The sequence below is a fragment of the Barbatula barbatula genome (genome assembly GCF_947034865.1).
Source record: "Barbatula barbatula genome assembly, chromosome: 12".
Classification (NCBI taxonomy): Eukaryota; Metazoa; Chordata; class Actinopteri; order Cypriniformes; family Nemacheilidae; genus Barbatula; species Barbatula barbatula.
Genome location: NC_136775.1, coordinates 12,208,671 through 12,231,657, shown reverse-complemented (window position 1 = coordinate 12,231,657; position 22,987 = coordinate 12,208,671). Strand labels below are relative to the sequence as shown.

Here is a 22,987-nt window from a genome sequence, read left to right as displayed (position 1 = left end):
ACCTCATACTTGAAAGTCTACACTTTTTTTCAGTATGAATGTTTTTTCATGTGTAAACCTTTGATTGTGGTTGGTGTGGGAAGGGGAAACCACACGTGGAAATAATTTTGGTGGAAATGATCAGATTCAAAATTTATAGCCGCAAATGATGTTGGAAAAATTGACCAATTAAATAATAAATTCAATTAAATCTGACTTATCCAAAATTATTACAGATTAATGGTCTGCGTACTTTTAATTGGTCAATTTTGTTATGAGTGATTTGCATGGAAATAAATCAATGCTTATAGTATCAGGGAAACCTCTTTAAAACATCAAAGATGAGTCAGACTTAACTATTAAAAGGTACAAAGAATAATCATGTGCAATAGAAACCTCTGTGGTAGAGCTAGTGTCAAAACAGGAGACTGTATACAGAGGTTTGAGGGAAGAAATCGATCTGGCAGGAGTTTCTGTTTAATGAAGCACAAACATAATTCATTACATCCTCAGTCAACCACACAAGTGATACTTTCACACAAGTTATGTCTAAGCATTGTGGCACTTGGCTTTTGAAACTGTGAAAAGCAACTCCAATTAGTTTATAAAAAAAGATCTAACTACCGACCCTCACTAACAGGAACGGCTGGCAATACAAGTCTACCGAGCCCTTGCTGCATCATGCAGGGGGTTTCCACCAAGAGGGAAAAGCACCCGATATTGCGTCACTGCTCGTTCACAGCAGGGTTTGATTGTGTTGTGTTAAACCTTTAATAAAATCTGTAATGAGTACGTAAAATAATTGTGCAGATGAAACATAATAGCACAGCACTCAAGTTAGATTTACATTGACATTTAGCAGATGCTTTTATCCAAAGCGACTAACAAGTAAACAATGGAAGTAATTGGAACAACATAAAGACAACAAAAGGCATAAACTGGTCTCACAAAGCCTATCACAGTGTGTTTTGTTGGTTCCGGGTTTACCGGTGTGTGGAAGTTACTCTGACTTGCTTTATTAGTTACCCTCTCCTCATTTATTGCACTCCACAGTATGTTTTGCTTTTACACAATAACAACAGTTATCAGGTACCACTTGTTGGCTCAGCGCTTGTTCAGCTGAGCCAAATAAAGACTAACCTAAGTACTTTATTAAACAAACATGCTGCTCATTAAACCTACTTACAAGTCCATCAGGAACAGATTTTCACTTCTGAAGCTAATAATAAAAGCATCAGGTTAATAATAATAAAAACAGCAACTAAAGTGCTAAGTAATCAAATTCTTATAGTTCATCTCAGGAAACAATGCAACAACACCTATAACCATACCATACCAAACAAACCAATAACCAAACCATCTGGCACGTGATTGGCTGCTGATAAAGTCACCTCATGCATCATCCCATCTTCCAAGTAAGGCATGTGGCAGCAGGATGAACTATAATAACTCTAGATGTACTAAAACACCATCTGCTTCTCCAGCCAATCAGCAAACCATCTAAGATAAATGACCACTTTCTGTTTTTAGAACAGCAAAAAGACAAGCCTTCGCAACTTCTTGAATAAACGTCCTATTGACCCTAAATTGACTTTCACAAATGAAAACCCTTCACAGCTTAACGGTGTTATCATTATAAGAGTTGCCAAAGAACACATTTGTGAAATCTGTAAAAAATAACAACATGAAAACATTTTTCAATCCAACAGGTCGCTCACTGAGAAATCTGCTGCCTGCCGGGAAAAGATCACGTCTTTTCTGTTATATTATAACCATGACACTACTGTAGTCAAACCGTGTGCATAATGTTGGGCAAAGCAAATAAGGGATTATGCTTTGTTAAAAGTATACGTATGTTTATGTATATTGAGTTTTTCCAACACATGTTGTGCCAGGTTTTAAATGAGCGATCTCTCTAATCACTCTATTTGCTGTGGTTTAAAGTTGGCTCATGGCTATAGAGAACTGTAAGAATTGCTGTGTGCTAAGGAGCGATGTGTCGCTGCACAATGCTTTTGTGTTTCAAAGTGTTTACAGTATCTGAGTTTCAGATCACAATCATTATTGGTATGTTTGTTTATGTCTGGCCCAGATAACACAGTTGTCACTTTTGTTATCATGTCTTTCATGAGCCCCACTTAACATTAATAGATTAATACATTAATGCTCAATTGTTTTGTAAACTGTAAAGATGTATAGAAACAAATCCACAAGACATTAAAATAACTTGAAACTTTTATTTACAGACACTTTTAAAAAGTGCATGGATAGCACAGGCTTTAAATGGTTAAATAAATGAAAGCCGGAATCATTAAAAAGCAGTTGTACAGAAATGCATGACAGGTATAAATGCTCACAACAAACAGTCTTTTTTTACAAGCCGATCAAATGGTCTTCGGTATATATATATATAGACATACTACTGCACATAGTATGTATTTTTAATAATCATTAATAGTATTATATTACTAAACATTACTTCTATAATATTCCAAATATTAAACACATAACTGTACTATCATGAAACATGGCATATAGTGAGAACAGTTTCAGTTCATTTGGGAAATTCCATTACAGAACATCAGTGTTAATATTTCAGGCCTGTTGTAAAGGACTGCCAGATGCTGAGTGGTTTTGACAAATGGATTGGGTTTGTGTACTCACTGGCACAGCATTTCATTGTTTTGCTTCCACAGCAGCTATTTAAAATACTTGCCTTGGTTGTACAGTTGTACCGCCATAACACAACATACACCTTGAAGTTGTTGGGTATCAGCGAGTAAAAATGTATCTCGCTTAAACTGTACCCATATTAGAACTGTGTGCTCATTTAGTGCCGCATTTAATCCTACTATTAAATACGCAGTGGCATATTTTAATCATTGTTAATGTATATAAAATATTATATTATTGTATAAAAAATATATATTTATATATATTTATATATGTTATGATAATTAATATAAAATGTTGTATTAGTTGCAGTTATATACTAATACATTTTCATATTGACCAAGTAGCTCACATCTTATAACAAGTGCTTACATTATGCATATTGAACCTAATAACATTCAACAAGAAAATAGCCAGCTTTACAAATGTGTTAGTTCATTCGAGCTAGTGTACAGCAAGAGTCATGACAAAATCTGGAATAAAAGAAAACAGAAAGTTATGCAACCTATTAAACTAGCAATTTCTATATGTGATAACATATTTTCTCATATTCTTCTCATGAATAAACCACATGAAGTCGAATGAGACTGTTAACATGCTGACATATGTGACTTTAGCTACGGTCAAGATTTTCACTAAATCAATTTCAAATGCAAATGTTATATAACACACATCATTTTTATTCAACAGACGTCATATTAATCTACTGGTGTACTGACAGAAATTTAAGATTGCTTTGACATCCCAATGTTACCACAAACCATGATGATTTAAATGTGAAAAGCACCCCTTTCATGAGATTAAGTTGATTTAGGTACAGTACAAACCACACCTGAAAGGGCCTGTCTGTCAGATATGACAGAAATCTTCACATTCAACTACAGTATTCATCATGTAATTAGGCCTATACCTTAAAATGTGTAGTTTTATACCCTTCCTCATGCAGAACAGTTTAACTAACAACCTATAAATTGTACCTAATAACCATGATAATCATTTAGTAAAATTCAAATGTGTTTTGTTACTGTACTACAAAATTGTTACATACCAGGATCAATGTTATCTCCACCAGCAGGAGAATACTCCGACCCAGACCTGAAAACAGAAGATGAGACCAAAGAAACTAAAATGAGCTTTTATTGTACAACAAATATTATAAAGGTTGAATTATAAAGATTGTCGTTAATATCTTCATGGAATGTGGCCATTCTAGTTTGGTGACTGATACATTTCAACAGAAACAAACCTGAGGAATGATATGCACTTAACAAAAATGTGAAATACTGAAACAATGCAGATGCATGACAGTTGTGAAAAAAACCGACTTATTCCATAATACACTTCAAAACCCCTACCTCCTTCCAGAGACGGCCCATTACCAGACAGGGGGTTAGAAGTAGTTTGTGGTGCTGAATCTGTGGGCATTACAAAAAGCATTAGCATTAATTTTGATTATAAAGAAAAACCTGTGGAGAACTGGTGAACTCTAAATATATTGATATTGTGCTAATGTCACGATTTTTTAATTGTGTAATGCCAAAGTAAAGAAATAAAAAAATAGAAGGTAGCATTCCCAACAGTTATGCTATTAACCATAAGTTGACTTCTGTATGATCAACACTTAAGGTTTTGTGGTGGAATCATTAAACGTTTAATTTAGGTCTAAACCACTGCTAGAGTCAATCAATCCAAAAAACTTACAAGAGCATGACAGCCTCCAGTGCATCTGCAATACAAAAACAGACGGCCCATAATGAAACTTTTGATATATAAAAGCAGTATATACAGTCATTTACAAATAATATTCAACTTACATTAATGCTGGGGCAGTCGAGAGTATAATTAACTTCAGAGTTGACCTCCATTATAGCAGTGTTTGCTGTAGCGTTTTCTATGGGGTACTCAAATCGCATATTGCTGCCTTCATACAATCCCACCACCTTATCCTGATCAGAAGGGAGACAAAAGAAACACTTATGAAATGTTGGAAAGCAGAAGGCGGCATCATTTAAAAATATTTAATTATTTCGTTTGAGTAGGCAGTTTTTAGACATAAAATTATTACTTTGACTAGCCACTGGACTTCACAGTCTTGCATTTGATCTGTGATGTCAGGTGTAACTTGGTAGAGGCTTTGATGTGGAGAGATTTCATTCTTTTGCTTTCCCAGACACTTCAAATCCGGGAATCCGCACGTCAGCACAAAGCAATACAGCAGCACGGTCACAGCTAAGAGACAAGACACACCTAAAAAAAGGTTAACATATTTGCTTTACCAAAACTGTTTTAAACAGAAACAAACCTATGTAGGGTGATATATGCAAACCCAAACTTATGCACTGATACAGTATACTGTACATAACAGGATGACACGTTTTGAGATGAATTACAGTTTATACTTTCAGAGCAGATTATGCAAATATGAAGCAGATTAAGCAGACTGTGCTTGAGCCAGTTTTAAGGGAATAGCAAAAGGAAAAGCCCTTACAAAGCTGTAACTAAAGCATCAAAGAAACCCATGGGGACATTATTAGTAATGAAACAAACAAGTCACGAAGAGACTGCTGGAGAGATAATAGTGATTAGTGGACGAAAAATACACACTTTCTACCACAACATACTGTGAAAAATGTTAAGAAAAAGTATTTCTCTGGTGACCTTTAACTAATCCATTTCTAGTTGAAATAAGATGATTTCTGCTGTGTTAACAAAGGAGCAATGAATGAAAAACAAGTTTATTTAAGTCTGTAAGGGGCATGGTCTTGAAATAGAACCAATAAGCCCTGTGACCCTTCCCTTGTTGTCCCCATAACAGTTTTTGCAACATCCATCCTCCACTCAATCACCTCTATCATCTATCTAACTTGTCATTGTGTACCATGGTTGTGGTTTGATTTTACTCTTTTGTTTTGTGTTATTTGTCCCTTTCCCTCCTTACTCTACTGTACTTTTACATCTCACTCCTCTTTTTGTTCTCTCTCATATTTTAATCTACTCCTTTTCCAAAGGCTCTAGTATGTATGATTTGTCTTTTCTGATGTACTTTTAGGCACAAAAGGCAAAAAGAAATCCAGAAGCGCAATTTTTGGGTGTGATTTGTCTGCTGGAATGCTATCACATATGTTGAAGCAAATTAAGGGTTAATCATTTCATAAATACTTTGCAGTTAGCCATGAATGTCTGCGCTAACTGCCTACCTGAATCTTTCCCTTACATGCAGTCGCTTTCAGGAAATTGTGAACAGAGCCCAGTTCCAAGAGAAGGAAAACTATGCCTGGCTTGACAGTAAGTATATTGTCTTAAGTTTGAATGTGAGCAATATGCACAAGACCTCCTTGGCATAAAGTTTGGCTTTATTTAATCTTGCATATTGCATTTCTTAAGAAATATCATGTCTAACATAAAATCTAAGATGTGTATATGAAAGAATTCTGGTTGTGTTTCTGCCTACAGGTGTTTCTAATCTGAAATTATTCCATCATCCAAGGTTGAATTCCAAGTGCCTTTCCAGATAAAAGTGTGTGATGAATGTGAAACCATTAAAATTCTGCTCTCGGTACTGAGGCTTGTCATTATCTAAGATATTCATAATTTATTAACATCTTAAGGCATGACACTTGCTAAAAAGACACAACATTTTAGATATTAACATGTGTAAACCTTAAAACATATACAAACATAACATGAAGATCAATTGTAAATAAATAATAACATAATCGTTTACATGGTGATTAATAGTTTAGAAATGCCGAAAATTTTAATGTGACTTTTAAATGTTCTATATACATAAACAAACGATTTAAAAACGGTAGGTGAATTATTACATGTGAATGAAACGTTTTCCACAATTATCAAAAAATGGTTTGACACTGTTATCAGGTGCTAGCAATTAATGTATTCATGTATATAATATATGAATATGGATGTGACAAACAGGACACGGTTTTAGGGAGATGACATGCCTTGTAGGATTTCTCTGAATTAAAACGCACTAACCAGAAGCAATAATACCTAACAAATGGAGAAGGAATGCCTCTTCATGGAAATGCATAGTTACTTCCATTTTTCCGTTTATGAAGAAAATGTACCGTTACGGATGTGACGATCCCGAAATAGACACTTAACTATAACAAAACCGCCGTGCGCTTTGTTTGCCGAAAGTAACGCTAGAAAACATATTTTGTAACCGCAAGTAATGCAGCAGAAAGTATGAATGTGTATGAAATTGGCTTAAATAAACAAGCACTATTCAAAGGCTTACCTGAAAACACCATAATCTCTTCAATTTACGCAGCAGGTTGTATCTCGCTCGCAGCCTCTAACAATATGCGGAAGAAAACGTTTAGCGACAGGCACTGTGTGTGCCGGAAAAATGATTTGTCCCGCCCAGTTTGGGTATTATTTTGGGTTTGGGTTGTTTTACACTCGCTACCCGGTACGCCCACTGTGTTTTTATAGATTCTGTATTAATTTATTAAAAGTGTATTTATTATATCTGTCGTTTCTTTTTTCTTAATGTGTTTCTTACAGTTTTTTTCGATTGCTAAACGACAGTGGGCAAAACTAGAGCTACATGTGCAAAACTCTAACTACAGTCTGCACAGCAGCAGTTCATGTGGACCAAACTCTAGTTCGTTTTTCATTGCTTGAACACAGTTTTCAAAACTATAAACACTTATCCCACGACTTTAACCACAGCCTGCACAACACTGTGGATTTACAGCACTTTGTTCAAATGCTAACACTGCTGTCAAAACTGTGACCAAACATTCAAAACAGAATAGATTTCAGCCTTGTGCCTTTCAAACACTGCTGGTTGCAATTTCAGCTGAAAGGCTGTTTTATGTGTCTTGTTTTAGACTTGTAAAGTACGCACGCACGCACGCACGCACGCACGCACGCACGCACGCACGCACGCACGCACGCACGCACACACACACACACACACACACATATTGTCATGACTCCGCTATCATGTCATGTTTATTCTTGGTCTTGCAGCGGAGTCATGGCATAGCCTTAGGTTTTGTGTGAGAAAGGCATGGCTTTGTTATGAAATTTAGACTTGCCATGTTCTTTCTCTTGTCTCGTCAGTGTTTCCCGCCCTTTTGTCTCGTTAGCCTTCCCATTAGTGTTTCAGTACCTGTTGTGATACGTAATAACACCTGACCCTTGTTAATTATCCTTTGTCTGTCTCCCTATAAAACATCCTCGTGTTCATTGTCCTGTGCTCGGTCATTGTAGTTTTTTTTGCCTTTTCCCATGCGCTAACTGTTTGTTGGATTATTTGTATCTTGAATTTTCGTTACCTAGTAAATTAGTCTAGTCTAGTCTAGTCTAGTCTAGTCTAGTCTAGTCTAGTCTAGTCTAGTCTAGTCTAGTCTAGTCTAGTCTAGTTATTTTCTTTTGTTCAGTCTAGTTAGTCCGTGTCCTGTTGTTGTTATTATTTATCTATTCTTGTTTTACTCCCTCGTGGGTTTTTGTTTTGTGTTTCTTGTCATTAAAGCTTTTGTTAACCCCTTCATCCCTGTTTTTTGGCTCCCTGCACTTGGGTTCTCCTTCCACGTTCGTGATAGAATGACCGAGCCAGAACTGAACCCAGTAGGCAGCATTATGGACAATGCAGTGTCCCGACGGTCTCTCCAAGCTCGCCTGCTGTTTGGGTTCCGTCAGGGAGGGCATGGGACCCAGGAGTTCGCCAAGGCATTCTCTTCGGTGGCGCGGGAGACAGAGTTTGGTGACGCAGAATTAAAGGTCATCTTTGATGGCTGCCTCACCAACCACCTCCGGCCATCGGAGAGGAAGTTGCTTGAGCCCCTGGGGTTTGATGACATGGTCAGGTATGTGATCAACCGGGACGATGTCAGAGTTCCGGTCGTGGCATCTGTTCCGTTGGCTAGCGTCCCGGAGGATTGCATCCTGACTGAGTCCGCCCTGGGGGGCTCGGCGCCTTCCGGCTCGAGCTCCGGGGTTCCTGCTTCTTCTGGCGGCATCCGCGGCGAGTGGGGGAGGAGAGATTCAGGGACGGCGTCTGCAAGCCCCTCCGATGCTGATCTTGCCCCTTGTTCTGCTGCGCTGGGGAATGCGTCCCCCTGTGCAGGGGGTTGTGTTGTTCGGGTTGGGGCTGTGTGCCTCTCCTCACCCTCTGCACCCTTTGAGTCCAGCCCGAAGCTCCAGCCGGAGAATAACACCGGCACTCAGCCCAAATATTTTTTGGGGGGGGCGCCGTATGAGCAGGAGGGCCCGATCGTCTAGCGGGCCTCCTGATGTCCCAAGTCCGGTGGTCCCAAGTCCGGTGGTCCCAAGTCCGGTGGTCCCAAGTCCGGTGGTCCCAAGTCCGGTGGTCCCAAGTCCGGTGGTCCCAAGTCCGGTGGTCCCAAGTCCGGTGGTCCCAAGTCCGGTGGTCCCAAGTCCGGTGGTCCCAAGTCCGGTGGTCCCGCCTGCACCCACGCAAGTGCCAAGTCCTGCCCAGGCGTCCACGCAAGTGCCAAGTCCTGCACCCAGTCCTGCCCCGCCTGCACCCCCTCCAGTGCCAAGTCCTGCCCAGGCGTCCACTCCAGTGCCAAGTCCTGCCCAGGCGTCCACGCAAGTGCCAAGTCCTGCCCAGGCGTCCACGCAAGTGCCAAGTCCTGCCCAGGCGTCCACGCAAGTGCCAAGTCCTGCCCAGGCGGCCTTCCAGCCGGTGCCAAGTCCTGCCCAGGCGGCCTTCCAGCCGGTGCCAAGTCCCGCCTTCCAGCCGGCCTTCCAGCCGGTGCCAAGTCCCGCCTTCCAGCCGGCCTTCCAGCCGGTGCCAAGTCCCGCCTTCCAGCCGGCCGTCAAGTCCCGCCCTCCAGCCGGCCGTCAAGTCCCGCCCTCCAGCCGGTGTCAAGTCCCGCCATCCAGCCGGCCTTCCAGCCGGCCTTCCAGCCGGCCTTCCAGCCGGCCTTCCAGCCGGCCTTCCAGCCGGCCTTCCAGCCGGCCGTCAAGTCCCGCCCTCCAGCCGGCCGTCAAGTGGAGGTGTTAATTTAAGGGGGGGCTTATGTCATGACTCCGCTATCATGTCATGTTTATTCTTGGTCTTGCAGCGGAGTCATGGCATAGCCTTAGGTTTTGTGTGAGAAAGGCATGGCTTTGTTATGAAATTTAGACTTGCCATGTTCTTTCTCGTGTCTCGTCAGTGTTTCCCGCCCTTTTGTCTCGTTAGCCTTCCCATTAGTGTTTCAGTACCCACACCTGACCCTTGTTAATTATCCTTTGTCTGTCTCCCTATAAAACATCCTCGTGTTCATTGTCCTGTGCTCGGTCATTGTAGTTGTTTGCCTTTTCCCATGCGCTACCTGTTTGTTGGATTATTTGTATCTTGAATTTTCGTTACCTAGAAAGTTAGTCTAGTCTAGTCTAGTCTTGTCTTAGTATTTTCTTTTGTTCAGTCTAGTTAGTCCGTGTCCTGTTGTTGTTATTATTTATCTATTCTTGTTTTACCCCCTCGTGGGTTTTTGTTTTGTGTTTCTTGTCATTAAAGCTTTTGTTAACCCCTTCATCCCTGTTTTTTGGCTGCCTGCACTTGGGTTCTCCTTCCACGTTCGTGATACATATACCCTGTCGTGAATCATGGTCTCTCATTGAGAGAGGAAGGGTTGAGAGTGCAACTCAATCTGCAAAGATCCGCAGTGGCATCTGTAATGCGAATTTTCCATCATACAAACAGGTGAGAGTTGCATCCTTACAGCAAATGAAAACATTACAGGAATGTATTGCAATTATAGAATATTTACACAGATATATATATTACAGTAAGTTTGACTGTAAAATATATTTTTACAACAGGACCCAAAAGCCGACCCCAACAGGAGGAAGAGGAAAAATATGACTTTATATGAAGTCACTGAAATTGTTGAAACTGTAAAGATGAAAAGTTAGTATTTTCTGTATTGGTGTTTGTTGCTAGTGTTTTTACTCTCAGTGTGTTGTGAGTGACAGTGTGTGTTATCTCATTAAGGATTGTGCATTGTGTTTGGCTGCACTGAGTCTGTTTGAGTCACTCCCCAACAATAATTAAAAGTCTTTAACCATGTTGTAGTATGCATATTCCAACATTAATCTTGATTTAACCAAATTTTTTTAAATTGACATATCAGTTGACCCCACACCATTAAGTTTACCTTTACGTGAGATCCATATTGCCATTTTTGCTTGGCCGAATAAGAAATTAAGCAATACATGGACTTCTTTTTTACTTCTGTTATACTTAATACCATAGATAAAAAGCATTGGTGAGAAAAATTCTCCTAAACTTGTGCACCATTCTTCCACTTGAGCTAAAATATTAACAAGTCTTTCACAGTAAAAAAATAAATGAAAAACAGTTTCTGATAAACCACAAAAAGGACACCCCTCCCCTACCTGTGGATCAATGTGTGCTCTGTATCTGTTTGTGGCTATTATACCATGCACAATTCTCCACTGGAGGTCACCTGACCTTTTCTCAATAGGAGGTTTGTACAAGGTCCTCCAACTACCTTTAGGGGAACTGTCTGATCCAAAATTCTCATGCCATTTGGATTCTTTAAGTCCTTCCAAGGACCGAATATGTGAGACTTTGACACATGTTACATAAAGTTTCCTTTTCCCTGTTTCACTAAAAAGTCTTAGCTCTGGAGTATTGAAATTGAGCAATGCCCCCTCTTCCTCTTGGAAATGGCCTACAGCAGGTGCAACTTCCAGCTCAGGGAATGGGACAACTTTATCCACCCCGGCAATCTCCAAAGCATTTGTTACATTAAAGGGCATGCTTTCAATGTCAAATGTCTTTTAGTAGTCTCTCTGTCAGGCGAACTGACCTAACACCAATCTTTGTAGAAAGAATTTCAGCAGTCATCCATCCTTCGTTTGTTATCAAACGTCCCAGGGTTGTAATTTCTGAATTTTTTAAAGCTTCTCTCAGAGATGGTGACTTTAAAATTTATGCAGTAACAGTTCCTCTCTTTGCCAGAGATCTCGCACATCCCTGAGATTCCTTGTCACATTTAGAGTTTTCCATGCACCAAACATCGACTGATAAAAAGCAGTAAGGCCATAAAGATCAACATTTTGGATGTCCATCAGAAAAAGATGACGATCTAGTCCCATTCCACCTGCTTTTCTTAAGAGGGCACACGCCACACCAGACCAGCTCACATCTTCTTCATAAAGCAGCCTTTTTACAGTCTGAAGCCTAAAAGTCATTATTCTGCTTTTGATGTCCACTAGTCCTTGACCACCTTCTTGTCTTGGTAAAAACAGAACAGATGCTTTAAGCCAGTGTTGCCCAAACCAAAAGAAGTCTATCAAGAATTTCTGCAGACTTTCCACCAGTTCATTAGGAGGTTCCAGGATACTCATCTTGTGCCATAAAGACGAGGCTACAAGGTTATTGCAGACCAAAACTCTTCCCCTATAGGAAAGCAGAGGTAGCAGGCTTTTCCATCGAGACAACCGAGCACACACCTTTTCCATCAGGCCCTCCCAATTTTTCCTCTTATATTCCTCTCTACCTAAGAAAACCCCCAGATATTTAAACCCACATCTTCCCCATTGTAAAAAAGCTGGAAGTAATGGACTATTGTGATCAACACCACATAGAGACTCACTTTTTCCCAGTTGACTTTAGCAGATGATGCTTTCCGATAACTCTCTAAAATATTTCTTAGTGCTTGAACATCAGTATCATTTCTTAAAACAACAGTTACATCATCAGCATATGCTGAGATTTTCACACAATCATTAGGAAAAATACTATTAACATTTAAGCCCATTAAGTTTTCTCTTAATTTACACAGGAGAGGTTCAATGACCAAACTATAAAGCTGACCTGAGAGAGGGCACCCTTGTCTTATTCCCCTCTGCACCTTAACATGTATACTGAGACCACCTGCCATCTTAATCATACATGTAGCATTGTTATACAGCAACTTTATCATAGAAACAAATTTCTCCCCAAAACCAAAAGTCTTTAAAACTTTAAAAAGATACTGGTGATCAACTCGATCAACTCGGCTTTTTCTAGATCAAGTGATAACAGCCCGATATTAACACTATTACTCATAGCATAATCAACAATGTCACGCATTAAATGCAGATTATCCTTTTATACAATAGGATTGGTCCTTGTGTATTATTTTGTCCAGTTTTTTGTTCAATCTGTTAGCCAGACACTTTGAAATCAGTTTATATTCAGAACACAGAAGTGCAACGGGTCTCCAGTTCTTTAATGAGGTAAGGTCTCCTTTCTTTGGCAGTAGTGTTAAAACTGCCCGCTGGCAACTCTTTATCAGAGAACCAGTCCGAATGCACTCTTGTAGCACTTCAAAGAAATCATTTCCAATTGTAGACCAGAAATGTTTGTAGAATTCATTTGGAAGCCCATCTATTCCTGGAGCTCTGCCTGGAGAAAGACCCATAACTGCAGTACTTAGTTCCTCAAAAGTTATTCCAAGCTCTAATTCATCCTTATCTTCCTCATTTAAACTAGATGAGGTAGATTCTGCAAAAGTTCATCTTGGCTCTGAATATCAGTGTTCTCATCAGAATAAAAATCCACCGCTAATCTGCGCATTTCTGCAGGATCACTCGTTTCATGTCCATCACTGTTTTTCAAACTATGCATAAATTGTCCTTGTACGCTTTTGTGCTCCAAATAAAAGAAAAATGAGGTGGGTCCATCCATTTCTTTCATTGATAAAAACTTACTTCTTACAAGAGCACCTTTAACCTTCTCATTTAAAATGAAACTTAGTTTAGATTTCTTTTCGTCCCACTCATGTAAATGATCAGAAATATCTCCATTCAACATATTCTTTTCAATTAACAGGATTTCTTTTTCAAGCCACTCCAAAGTTCTCCTCAAACATAAACTTGAATGTGAGGTATCTCTTCTCTATCGGCCTTTCGCTTTGCTTTTCTGTCGTTTGTTTTGTCCGTGTTGCTGTAATTTCCTCAATGTTGATATTTACGTTATTATTTGAAGACCCGCTGCCTCCAGCTGTTTCAGTAGATGACTTTCGTTCACTTTCCTCTTTTTTATGTGGACAAGCGAACCTTTTGTGGCCTAAATCTCCGCATTCAAAACACTTAAAATGTTCGGTGCTAGCATACAAAATGTATGAAGTTTCTTCATGACTCACCCGGAAAGAAATCTCCAAACTACGTTCCGGTGAAGACAGAAACATCAACACTTGCCTTCTGAAAGAGAGGACGTGTTTGAGAGACGCATTTCTACAACCCAGTGGGATCATTTTAAACGGACTTGCAATTTGACCGTATCTTGTTAATTCTTTTGCAATAGCATCATTTGAAACGAACGGTGGCACATTAGAAATAGTTATTCTAGTAGTCGGGGCAACTAAAGGAGTCACGGGCACAAACACTTCCTTAATCCAAATACCATTTTCAGTTAGTTGATTCACTATTTGTTCTGTTTTCACAAACACGACAATTGCCTTATTCATTCGTGATGCTGAGAGAATATTATCAAAGCCGATCAACTCTCCCACCACCACGAGCACATCCTCCACATTAACACCTTGTTCGACAACACACCTACACCCATTACGCATCGATATTTGCGAAGACGCCATACCACACGCGACAATAAGCCGCGAGCGGCTTCAAAAAAAATAAAATATATAATTTATTAAAGTTTAGCCAAAAAGAAAAAAAAAACGAGAGAGAGAGAGAGAGAGAGAGAGAGAGTGAGATGTGTGAGAGTGAGGGTGAGAGAGAGTGTGTGTGAGAGTGAGAGATGGAGAGATGGAGAGATGGAGAGATGGAGAGATGGAGAGAGAGAGAGAGAGAGAGTTTGTGTGTGTGTGAGAGAGAGAGAGAGAGAGAGAGACAGAGAGAGAGTGTGTGTGAGAGTGAGAGTGAGTATTTCTTATAACCACCTTAAAACAAACAATGTAACAAGCCAGGAAATATCTCAAAACAGCATAAGAAACACATTAAGAAAAAATAAACTTATAAAGATATAATAAATACACTTATTAATAAATGTAATACAAAATCTATCAAAACACAGTTGGCGTATCGGGTGTCATAGCGAGTGTACAGGAAGTGACGTCAGAACAAATCCAGTTTCCCTGACGGATCGGGTAGCGACAGGCTGTCCTAGTGCGACACATGTCGATACCGGATCCATCCCAGAAACACGTTTTGTGCAAAAGTGAACCATTTTAAAATAACACCTTAAAATTGTTCTTGACATTTTTCTGACAGCCCTTTAAAGTGTCAAAGTTAAAACTGGCATCTACGAACTTTACCCTCAAAGGTAACTTAATACAATCTACACAATATGTCATGTGCTTAATTTATACGTTACCTGTTCTTAATTTATACATGTTCATCCCCCTGTATTTGGGTGCCCTGTTTGGGGGAATATTAAGAGGTTTACATCTGCCACAAACCATTAAATCCAATATATTTATAAATTTTTTAGTATTAATACATATCATATTAGATATTTCTCAGTCAGATATTAATATGATTCATTTTTGTTTACTTTAAACTGCAACCTTTACAAAATGTAATGTGTTTAATGTCTTTTGATGTTAAATTAAATGTTCACATTTTTTATACATAATAAACAAATGCAATGTTCAACTGCCGTAAACTGTTTAAATCCCAGTTGGTGGCCAACTTTAGTGTGAAGACCAAGGAGGAGAAGACGCAGGGCCTAACTTTCTTCTTCCACTCGTATAAATACCAGGAAGCAATTTGTGCAGTGGCTTTAACCAATCACTCTTTTTTTACTCTTTAATATAGAGGGTAAAGTAAATTGTTACTGTAGCACTATGAAAATATACTCAGGTTATGATAAATGAGACAATAAATGTTTTTTGTGGTGTTGAGTTGCAGCAGGTGAAGTGAATCTTTTTAACTGCTGACTCAGACAGCACTGAAAACTGGTCCTTGTAGCTTGTTTGCATATTTTTGCCACACAAGCTGGAGGTCCATTACTCAGTTTCATGGGTGTGGCTGTGTTTGTGTGTTTGAGAGGGGGACGTCACTAGAAATGCACTGCTTTGTGTTTAAACAGTTGTTTCGTTGCTAAGGTAACAACAAGAGGAAGAAGGGTCTAAAGTATTTTGGATGTAAAAAAGTCTTTAAAAACTGATGTAAAGCACAAATAAGAGTGAACTTTTTTAAGTTTTATTTGCAGAAAAAGTATTCACTTTCAACAGATTACATTCCTCAGGAACATAAAGCCTGTGAAAAAACAGTGGCTTTTGCGGTAATACTAATATCCTGGGGGGGCATTTAAAGGGTTATTCACCACAGGAGAATTAAAGGCTTACCATAGATCAAGTGCTAGACCCTGCATAGACACATTGTAGGCCACAAATGACAGTTTCAGGATTCTGAGGCTGAGAAGTATATGTGTAGAGCCTCCCAAACCACATATATTTGAATACACTGTCTTTGAAAAACATATGTCTCATTTCCCCTGTTTGGCTGGGCTGTGTGCCAGAGTGGTAGTTTTATGTCACAGACTTCATTTATTTCAGTACCTCTACTTTAAAACAATGAAAGACATTGTCTTTCTATGTTCATTTTAAATCCACAAGGTACAAATTAAGATACTTGAGCCCCAATTTGGCAGAACCAAAAGTTTCTTGACGTGTGTAGAAGTTCTTTGAAATTTGTAAAGTAGTGTAAAATGTAGGGGAAGAACCACCATCCACCCACTGGCCCAATGGGGGAGTCCAAGTGGCATGGCGAAGGCATCCGCACATTCTGTCTTTCCAGCACTCTGGGTTGTTATTGTTAACATTCTTTTAACAATGTGCGATTTATGTGACGCCAAAAGATAAAACGAAAGCCTTGTTGAATTATATTATTTGTATTTGATTATAATGCGTGATAATAAAATGTTGATTTTCCTGCTTTACTCTAAACTAATTACTCATCTGATTCTCATTTTGCTCAGAGTCTTGAGCCGGCCGTTAATAGGCGGATCTCATGGTCACAAACTCGCCAGTCTTGGTCACTGCTAGATGTCACTTGACCAGTCCTGTCTTAGATGGCTACACCACCCTTTATGGTCACCTTAGACTTTTAACACTTAATTAGCAACACTTATTTCTAGCCAGAGGTCATTACCACTCCACAGATATACATACATCAATCTTACATTCTCTAGTGGCAGCTTTACATAATCATTCCATAGTTTCCCATGTACACTAGAATAATATTACTAAAGTCAGAGTCTGAGACTTACCCTATTTAGATTGGTCAGACAACATTTGTGCTGTTTTGAATGGAAATTCACATTCAGCTTCTAAGGCCTAAGTACACTTAAACATATGCCAAGTTGTTAGCCGGATCTCTAGAGTTCTCAGCTGGTGTGTTTTTGCCACCTAGAGAGGATTCTAGTCCGTCACTAACCTGAACGGGGATTTGCGGTAACAAAGATGTAGCAGGAAAAGCTTATTTTACTGAAAACATAATATAAGAATGTGATTACAGGTTCAGAATAATGCAGAGCGAATTCTGTCAGGTAAATTGTTTCATGCCTTTCTGTGTCGCATTTGCAGAAACAATTGATCATTAATCAATCTTTCTCAAGATTATACATGTATTGACATAAATTTCTTCAACAAGATTTTGTAACTTTATAGCAGGGCTTTGTCAACCTTGTTTTCTTAATTACATTGACTAGAGGAAAGTTGCAACAGGCTACAAAGCTCAGAATTCCCACAGGACTATATCAGCTCTCTTTCACATACAGTATTTCTTTTAATTTAATTTAGTCATTTAGCAGACACTTTTATCTAAACAATAGTAGAGTTCAGGGAGCAATAATTCATACAGGAGCAATAATACAATAGGTGCTAGTACAAAGTATTATCAGGAAGGAGTTGATTGGTGAATACACGGTTCTTGAAGGAGTGTAGGAGAGTGTGAGGGTATACCGGCGCAGATCCAGTGATAGTCCTGTAGGCAAGCATCAGTGACTTGAATATGATGTGGGCTTCTACCGGTAGCCAGTGGCGAGAGATGAACAGGGGTGTCACATGAGCCCTTTTGGACTGTTGGAAGACAAGGTGTGCTGCTGCATTCTGAACCAGCTGAAGTGGTTTGATAGCCTTTGCAGGAAGACCAGCAAGGAGAGCATTTGCAGTAGTCCAACCTTGAGATCACCATGGCCTGGACAAGGATTTGTGCCGCATGCTCAGTCTAACATTTCTAATGTTGAATAAGGCATATCGGCATGACCGCGTTGTCTTTGCAATGTGATCATTGAAGGACAGCTGTTCTTCAAATATGACTGAGGTTCCTGGCTGTTTCGGAAGGAGTGATTGTGGTATTGCCAAGTTGGATGGTGAGATTGAGTTGCACCATGGGGTGTGCCGGAAACACGAGTAGTTCTGTCTTGGCAGGGTTCAGCTGTAGGTGATGGTCTTTCATCCAAGCAGAGGTAGTCAGTAGTGGGAGGTGTTGATGATGTGTGTGAGTACAGGTGTGAGTCTGCTGGATATGGCAGGGGATTGGGTCAAGGGGACAGGTGGTGGGGTGGCTGGAGAGAAGTCCGGTGACTTCAGTGTCAGTCAGTGGGGCGAGGGAGGAGAGATCATTGTTTGAAGTGAGCGTAGTGTGTACTAAGCTCTGAGGTGCTGAGAATTGCTTGCTGATGGCTGATTTATTTTTTCAGTGAAAAATAAAAGTCATCAGCAGTCAAATATGAAGTGGGTGGGGAGGAGGGTGCAAAGAAGAATGTTCAATGTCTTGAAAAGCTGAGGATGAAAAAGACAGGATGTCACTTCAGCAGAGAGAGTGCTAGGGGAGAGAGAGTGAAGGAAATGAATCATAATTTGCGAAACAGAACTCCTAAAATCCACTATTTGCACTACGATGAACTACACCACTGTACATCAACGAGAAGCTTCGAATTGTTCATTGCACGAGTATCTCATGCTTAACTAGCTACAATCTCTGATGGGGGGCATTTATGATATATATATATAAAGTGATATGAAATATGTGTTATCAGTATATCTACATATAATATTAACTAGTATATATTTTTATACAATAAAAATACAGTAATTCCTACTACTGTTTGATAATGTTGAGTAAATTATGATTTAGTGTCTGTTCCTTCTATCTACTTTGGTTCTTGTCATAGTTATTCAATTTAAATAAAAAGGCATAAACAAAACCCCACAATCCATGATGCAACTATAGCATGCTACTAAATCAAGCAAATGACTTAATGGTACAATGTAGTACAAAATTCATATAATGAATAATAACAAAAATAACTGGAGAAACCATACCATTTTTAGCCTTATAAGATTGGCACACATATTGCAGGGTATTCAAGGACTCAGGGACCGGTTCAGTTCTCTCGCATTCGGCCCAGATCTTCACCACTACAACACACCATTTGGTACAGATACACAGCAAAAGTCACCCCTATAACGGCAAACTTATCGGTAAATGACCTGACAAAAATATGATGCAATCTACATAAGATTAAGATTTTTCAGATATTACAATATTGGGATAGAAACTCACCCTTGAAGCCAGCATTTACATAAGGCAACCAACCCACAAACCACCGCCAACACACTTAGAATTCCAATCACAATTAAACCAATCTTCTGAGTAGGTAAAACTGTTGAAATACATGACATCCGAAACAGTAGACAGTCAAAAGATGTTATAAAACAAGAAAAAAAGGTGACATAACATTAAAAACTGTTTACTGTGTTACCGTCTTTATGATTACAATCTTGTTTGTCTTCTGAACATGTCTTATATCCTGCCTGGGAGTAATTGTTTGTTGATTTGCTTAGTTCTAAAACTTCAGACAAATAGACAAAAGCATATTCTATTATACAGTAAAAAAACAGTTGCCTGGGAAAGTAAAAAACTGTGAGTACTTACTAGAAAAGATGATCTTACAATCAAGCTGTAACAGAATAACAAACATTGTAAGAACATTCAGAATGACATCTGAGCATACACTGTTAATGTACATATAATGTTGTAAATACACAGACACATATGGTCTGTACCTCATTGATGGGGCAGTGAACCTGCCATTCAAGGTTCAAACAGGTGCTCATTGTCAAATTCTTTACAAATCCTGATGTTTTCCCATTGTCAGTTGAATCAGCAATACATGTTCCATTCTGCACGCAGAGAATTTAAGAATCACAAGCCCATTTAAAATATTTTAATAATTTTACTAAATTGCAATACACACCGGGTAATACCACCCATGTTCGCAATCTTCGGTTAGACTCATCCCCACATTGTCAGGCACATGGTAAGTGTATATCACCACGGATGTCCTAAGGTCCTCGCATGAGGCCATTTCCTGCTTTGTGGTACATTCTGTCAAACAAAACAAAATGTCTTTCATGGATGCAATCCATCTCAGAACTGATAGTATCGCTAAACATGTTCTCAGTTAAAACATTCATAGTGAAATTCTCTCATCATGCTTATTATAATGAAATGGATGAAGGTCTAAATCATAGTTTCGCCAACCAGTCCCATTGAGTCATATTGAGCGGTGCCATAGCCTATTATATATCGATAAGGACGGTAAGTTTACTTTGTTGTCTTTTCCTTTATTGTCAAGTACGCTACCTGTCTGCACAACTGTCCAACACCCGCGTGTCATTGTTGACCCGTGAAGAATTATGTCCGACCGCCTGTTCATGTGCAATCTTACGCCACTTTATAGGCTATTGTAAAGTTATTATTACTACGCTATCGCGGAAGCCCTATAAACCCTCTTGTCGCCTCAGGCACGTGAGATTCATGTAACGGGTTCGTTATGGCCCGCGTAGTAGGGGAAATTAATACGTTACTTTGGAAGACTTACAGCGGAAAGGATCTTAGTCCCCCACCCCAGTACTTTGAGTCTCGGTTTATTTTTGTTGTACGTTTTATCTTACCCTGTTGTATCATATACTAAAGGAACCAAAGAGTGTGGCTTCAGGTATGTTAAATAACACGGCGGCTGTCTGAAGTACAAGTATGTAAGACAGCATCAGAGTAACTGTCGTTCCACACTCCACAAGTACCTAACAGAGCAAGTGAGACGCCCCTACTCCAAAGTAAGTAACACCACAATATCGTTTTAGATTAATTGAAACCATTAATCATTTATTTTGCCTTTTCCTTTAAGGTTTCCTATTCCTCTCTGCAAAACCCAGCAAAATTGAGTTTAGATTAAGGCATGAAATGAATAAAATAAAACAATATAAACAATAATAATTCAAGTGATAAGATTTGTGCAGGGTAACATTTACAATTTACATTCTCAACAACACAACTATAAATGATCAAACACTCACGTTTTCGAATGTTCAGTTCACTCAGTCTATATCAATAAAACTTGTAATGATATGTAAAAGTACCACTCCGTAGCCACTGAGTGCGATGACTTGCGTTGACTTGCGTTGAGTGCGATGACTTTCGTTGAATGTGATGACTTAACACACGTGAGAATAGTAACCAGGAAGATTACAGATGTGTGCCAAAGATGTCACTTGGATGGCAGGGCAACCATAAAAAAACATCAATAATGCTCGACCGTGCACGATGAGTATCCTCGGAGAAACAGGGGATCGCGCACGTGTTCAGGCGCACGTGGAAAAACACAATCCTCCACGCAAAAATCTCGAAAACATAAAACACAGTCACGGACGCAATTGCTACTTGCAAAAATATGCGTTATGATGACGCTCGTATCACTTAGCACTCGGGAGTTCTTTTCGGCATTACAGCGAAGACTACGATGATCGGTGAAACTCTCGACATTAGCAGCTCTCTTCCGCTCTTCAGTCAGCTTCCAACACCGTCTGTTTCTTTCAATGTAACTTTACAAAACCGAACAAAATAAAACTGTCTTACATCTACAACGAGGAACTGTGTGAAATAAATAAATAAATCACGTTATTTTCCTGCAAACGTTCGACCAAAAACTCTCTGTATAACTTCACAGCGAACGCTTCACTTTACTCTCTACTTCTTCGTACGGCGCGCCTGCGTCTCGGCTCACACTCCGAAAAAAGTGTGTCAAAATAAAAGTCCCTCAGGAGAAATACATTCAAAAATGATTACCATTACATTCCCCCCTGCTAAACCCTGCCACGCCATTGACATCTCCAATTGGCTCACATCTGAAACACAAAACAATACATTTAGGTAGTGCAATACAAATATTAAACCTTTTAAACAGATAAACACTTTTCAACTTTAAACAGATTCGTCATTAAAATCTCAATTAAATTCTTTACACGTTTCATGACTTTTTAACCACATAGTCATCTCTGTATCTGAAAGGTAAATTACCACGGGTTTTCCTCTGCGAACGCCTAAGCTCAGGTAAGTCTTGACAATCAACCTCAGAAACATCAGCATCATCTGAAACATTTTGTAACTCAATTTCTCTGGCTACATTTTCAGGTTCTTGCACTATATCCCCTTCTAGATCTACATCATCTGCTCCAACCTGACCCACCCCTTCATCTCGGTTAAGTCTAAGTGGAGTGACTGGAACACAAATAAGATCTGGGAATTCGGATTCAGAATCTGACTGGTCTGTGGCTTGTTTTCTGGATGTACAAGGTGCAGTAGGTGAAAACAAAGGAAATGTGCAGTGCCTAATCTGATCTCTGTGTACTACTCTAGCTGTCCCCCCTCTCTCAGGTCTGATAGTGAATACAGGGATGTCTGGATGATTCTGCTTTACTACTATGTAAGTTGTGTGCTCCCACTTGTCTTGGATTTTGTTCCTGCCTCTGTGTCTGTGATTGCGAACCAAAACGCGGTCACCAGGCCTTACAAGCGCTCCAGCAGACTTGCGGTCATACACCCTCTTGCGTCTCTTCGCAGTCTCTTGATTGACTTCACTTGCAACTTTTACTGCAGTTTTCAGTCTCTCGTGATGATTCCTCACCCATTCATCCAGGTTTTCAGCATCACTTTCCTCTAAATCCTTTCCACCCAACACATCCAGCGGAAGGCGTGCATCTCTCCCGAACATCAAATAAAAGGGGGAATATCCCGTGGATGAGTGAACATGGTTGTTGTACGCCATCACCAGTTCTGGTAGATGAGTCTTCCAGTCTCTTTTTCTTTCAGGGGTCAGCGTTCTTAGCATATCGTGCATGGTACGGTTGAACCTCTCGCATCGTGAGTTTCCTTGAGGGTGGTACGGACTTGTACGACTCTTTCCAATACTGTACACTTTACAGAGTTCCTTGATCACATGTGCCTCAAAACATCTTCCTTGGTCTGAGTGTAAACGGGCAGGACATCCGTAGTAAACAAACCAATGTTTGATGAGGGCCTTAGC

General features: G+C 39.6%; 2 protein-coding genes across 7 annotated transcripts; both read right to left on the bottom strand.

Annotated features, from left to right (window-relative positions):
• Positions 1–2,261: 2,261 nt before the first annotated feature.
• Positions 2,262–7,009, bottom strand: LOC306901858 (uncharacterized protein). Of its 3 annotated transcripts, XM_079470014.1 has the most exons (7): positions 6,914–7,009; positions 4,718–4,899; positions 4,467–4,598; positions 4,354–4,378; positions 4,008–4,067; positions 3,701–3,747; positions 2,262–3,125 (listed from the first exon to the last, which is right to left on the bottom strand). In XM_079470014.1, exons 1-7 carry the CDS (start codon positions 6,924–6,926, stop codon positions 3,114–3,116), a joined length of 471 nt encoding a protein of 156 aa, XP_079326140.1. In that variant the 5' UTR covers positions 6,927–7,009; the 3' UTR covers positions 2,262–3,113. The 3 variants fall into 3 exon arrangements, with proteins under 3 accessions (XP_079326140.1, XP_079326139.1, XP_079326138.1); XM_079470013.1 differs by lacking the exon at positions 2,262–3,125 and having other exon boundaries at positions 3,158–3,747; XM_079470012.1 differs by lacking the exon at positions 2,262–3,125 and having other exon boundaries at positions 3,158–4,067; positions 4,718–4,881; positions 6,914–6,975.
• An 8,785-nt stretch (positions 7,010–15,794) lies between these two features.
• Positions 15,795–20,557, bottom strand: LOC306901604 (uncharacterized protein). Of its 4 annotated transcripts, none has more exons than XM_079469487.1 (7): positions 19,880–20,557; positions 19,689–19,805; positions 19,558–19,582; positions 19,385–19,474; positions 19,186–19,285; positions 18,945–19,083; positions 15,795–18,444 (listed from the first exon to the last, which is right to left on the bottom strand). In XM_079469487.1, the coding sequence occupies exons 1-6, from the start codon at positions 20,036–20,038 to the stop codon at positions 19,041–19,043; spliced, it is 534 nt and encodes a 177-aa protein (XP_079325613.1). In that variant the 5' UTR covers positions 20,039–20,557; the 3' UTR covers positions 15,795–18,444; positions 18,945–19,040. The 4 variants fall into 4 exon arrangements, with proteins under 4 accessions (XP_079325613.1, XP_079325611.1, XP_079325610.1 ...); XM_079469485.1 differs by having other exon boundaries at positions 17,083–18,444; positions 18,945–19,040; positions 19,880–20,148; XM_079469484.1 differs by having other exon boundaries at positions 17,392–18,401; positions 19,880–20,148.
• Positions 20,558–22,987: the final 2,430 nt, after the last annotated feature.

Bases quoted from the DNA above. Each gene is read 5' to 3' on its own strand.
- LOC306901858 (XM_079470012.1), bottom strand. The intron at 4,599-4,717 runs GTAATAATTTTA...CCTTCTGATCAG, and splicing joins AAGTCCAGTGGCTAGTCAAA to GATAAGGTGGTGGGATTGTA. The intron at 4,068-4,353 runs GTAAGTTTTTTG...TAATGCCCACAG, and splicing joins CTGGAGGCTGTCATGCTCTT to ATTCAGCACCACAAACTACT.
- LOC306901604 (XM_079469487.1), bottom strand. From the start codon at position 20,038: ATGAAAGACATTTTGTTTTGTTTGACAGAATGTACCACAAAGCAGGAA. The intron at 19,806-19,879 runs GTGTGTATTGCA...CTCTGCGTGCAG, and splicing joins AACATGGGTGGTATTACCCG to AATGGAACATGTATTGCTGA. The intron at 19,475-19,557 runs GTAAGTACTCAC...ATTTGTCTGAAG, and splicing joins TTGTAAGATCATCTTTTCTA to TTTTAGAACTAAGCAAATCA.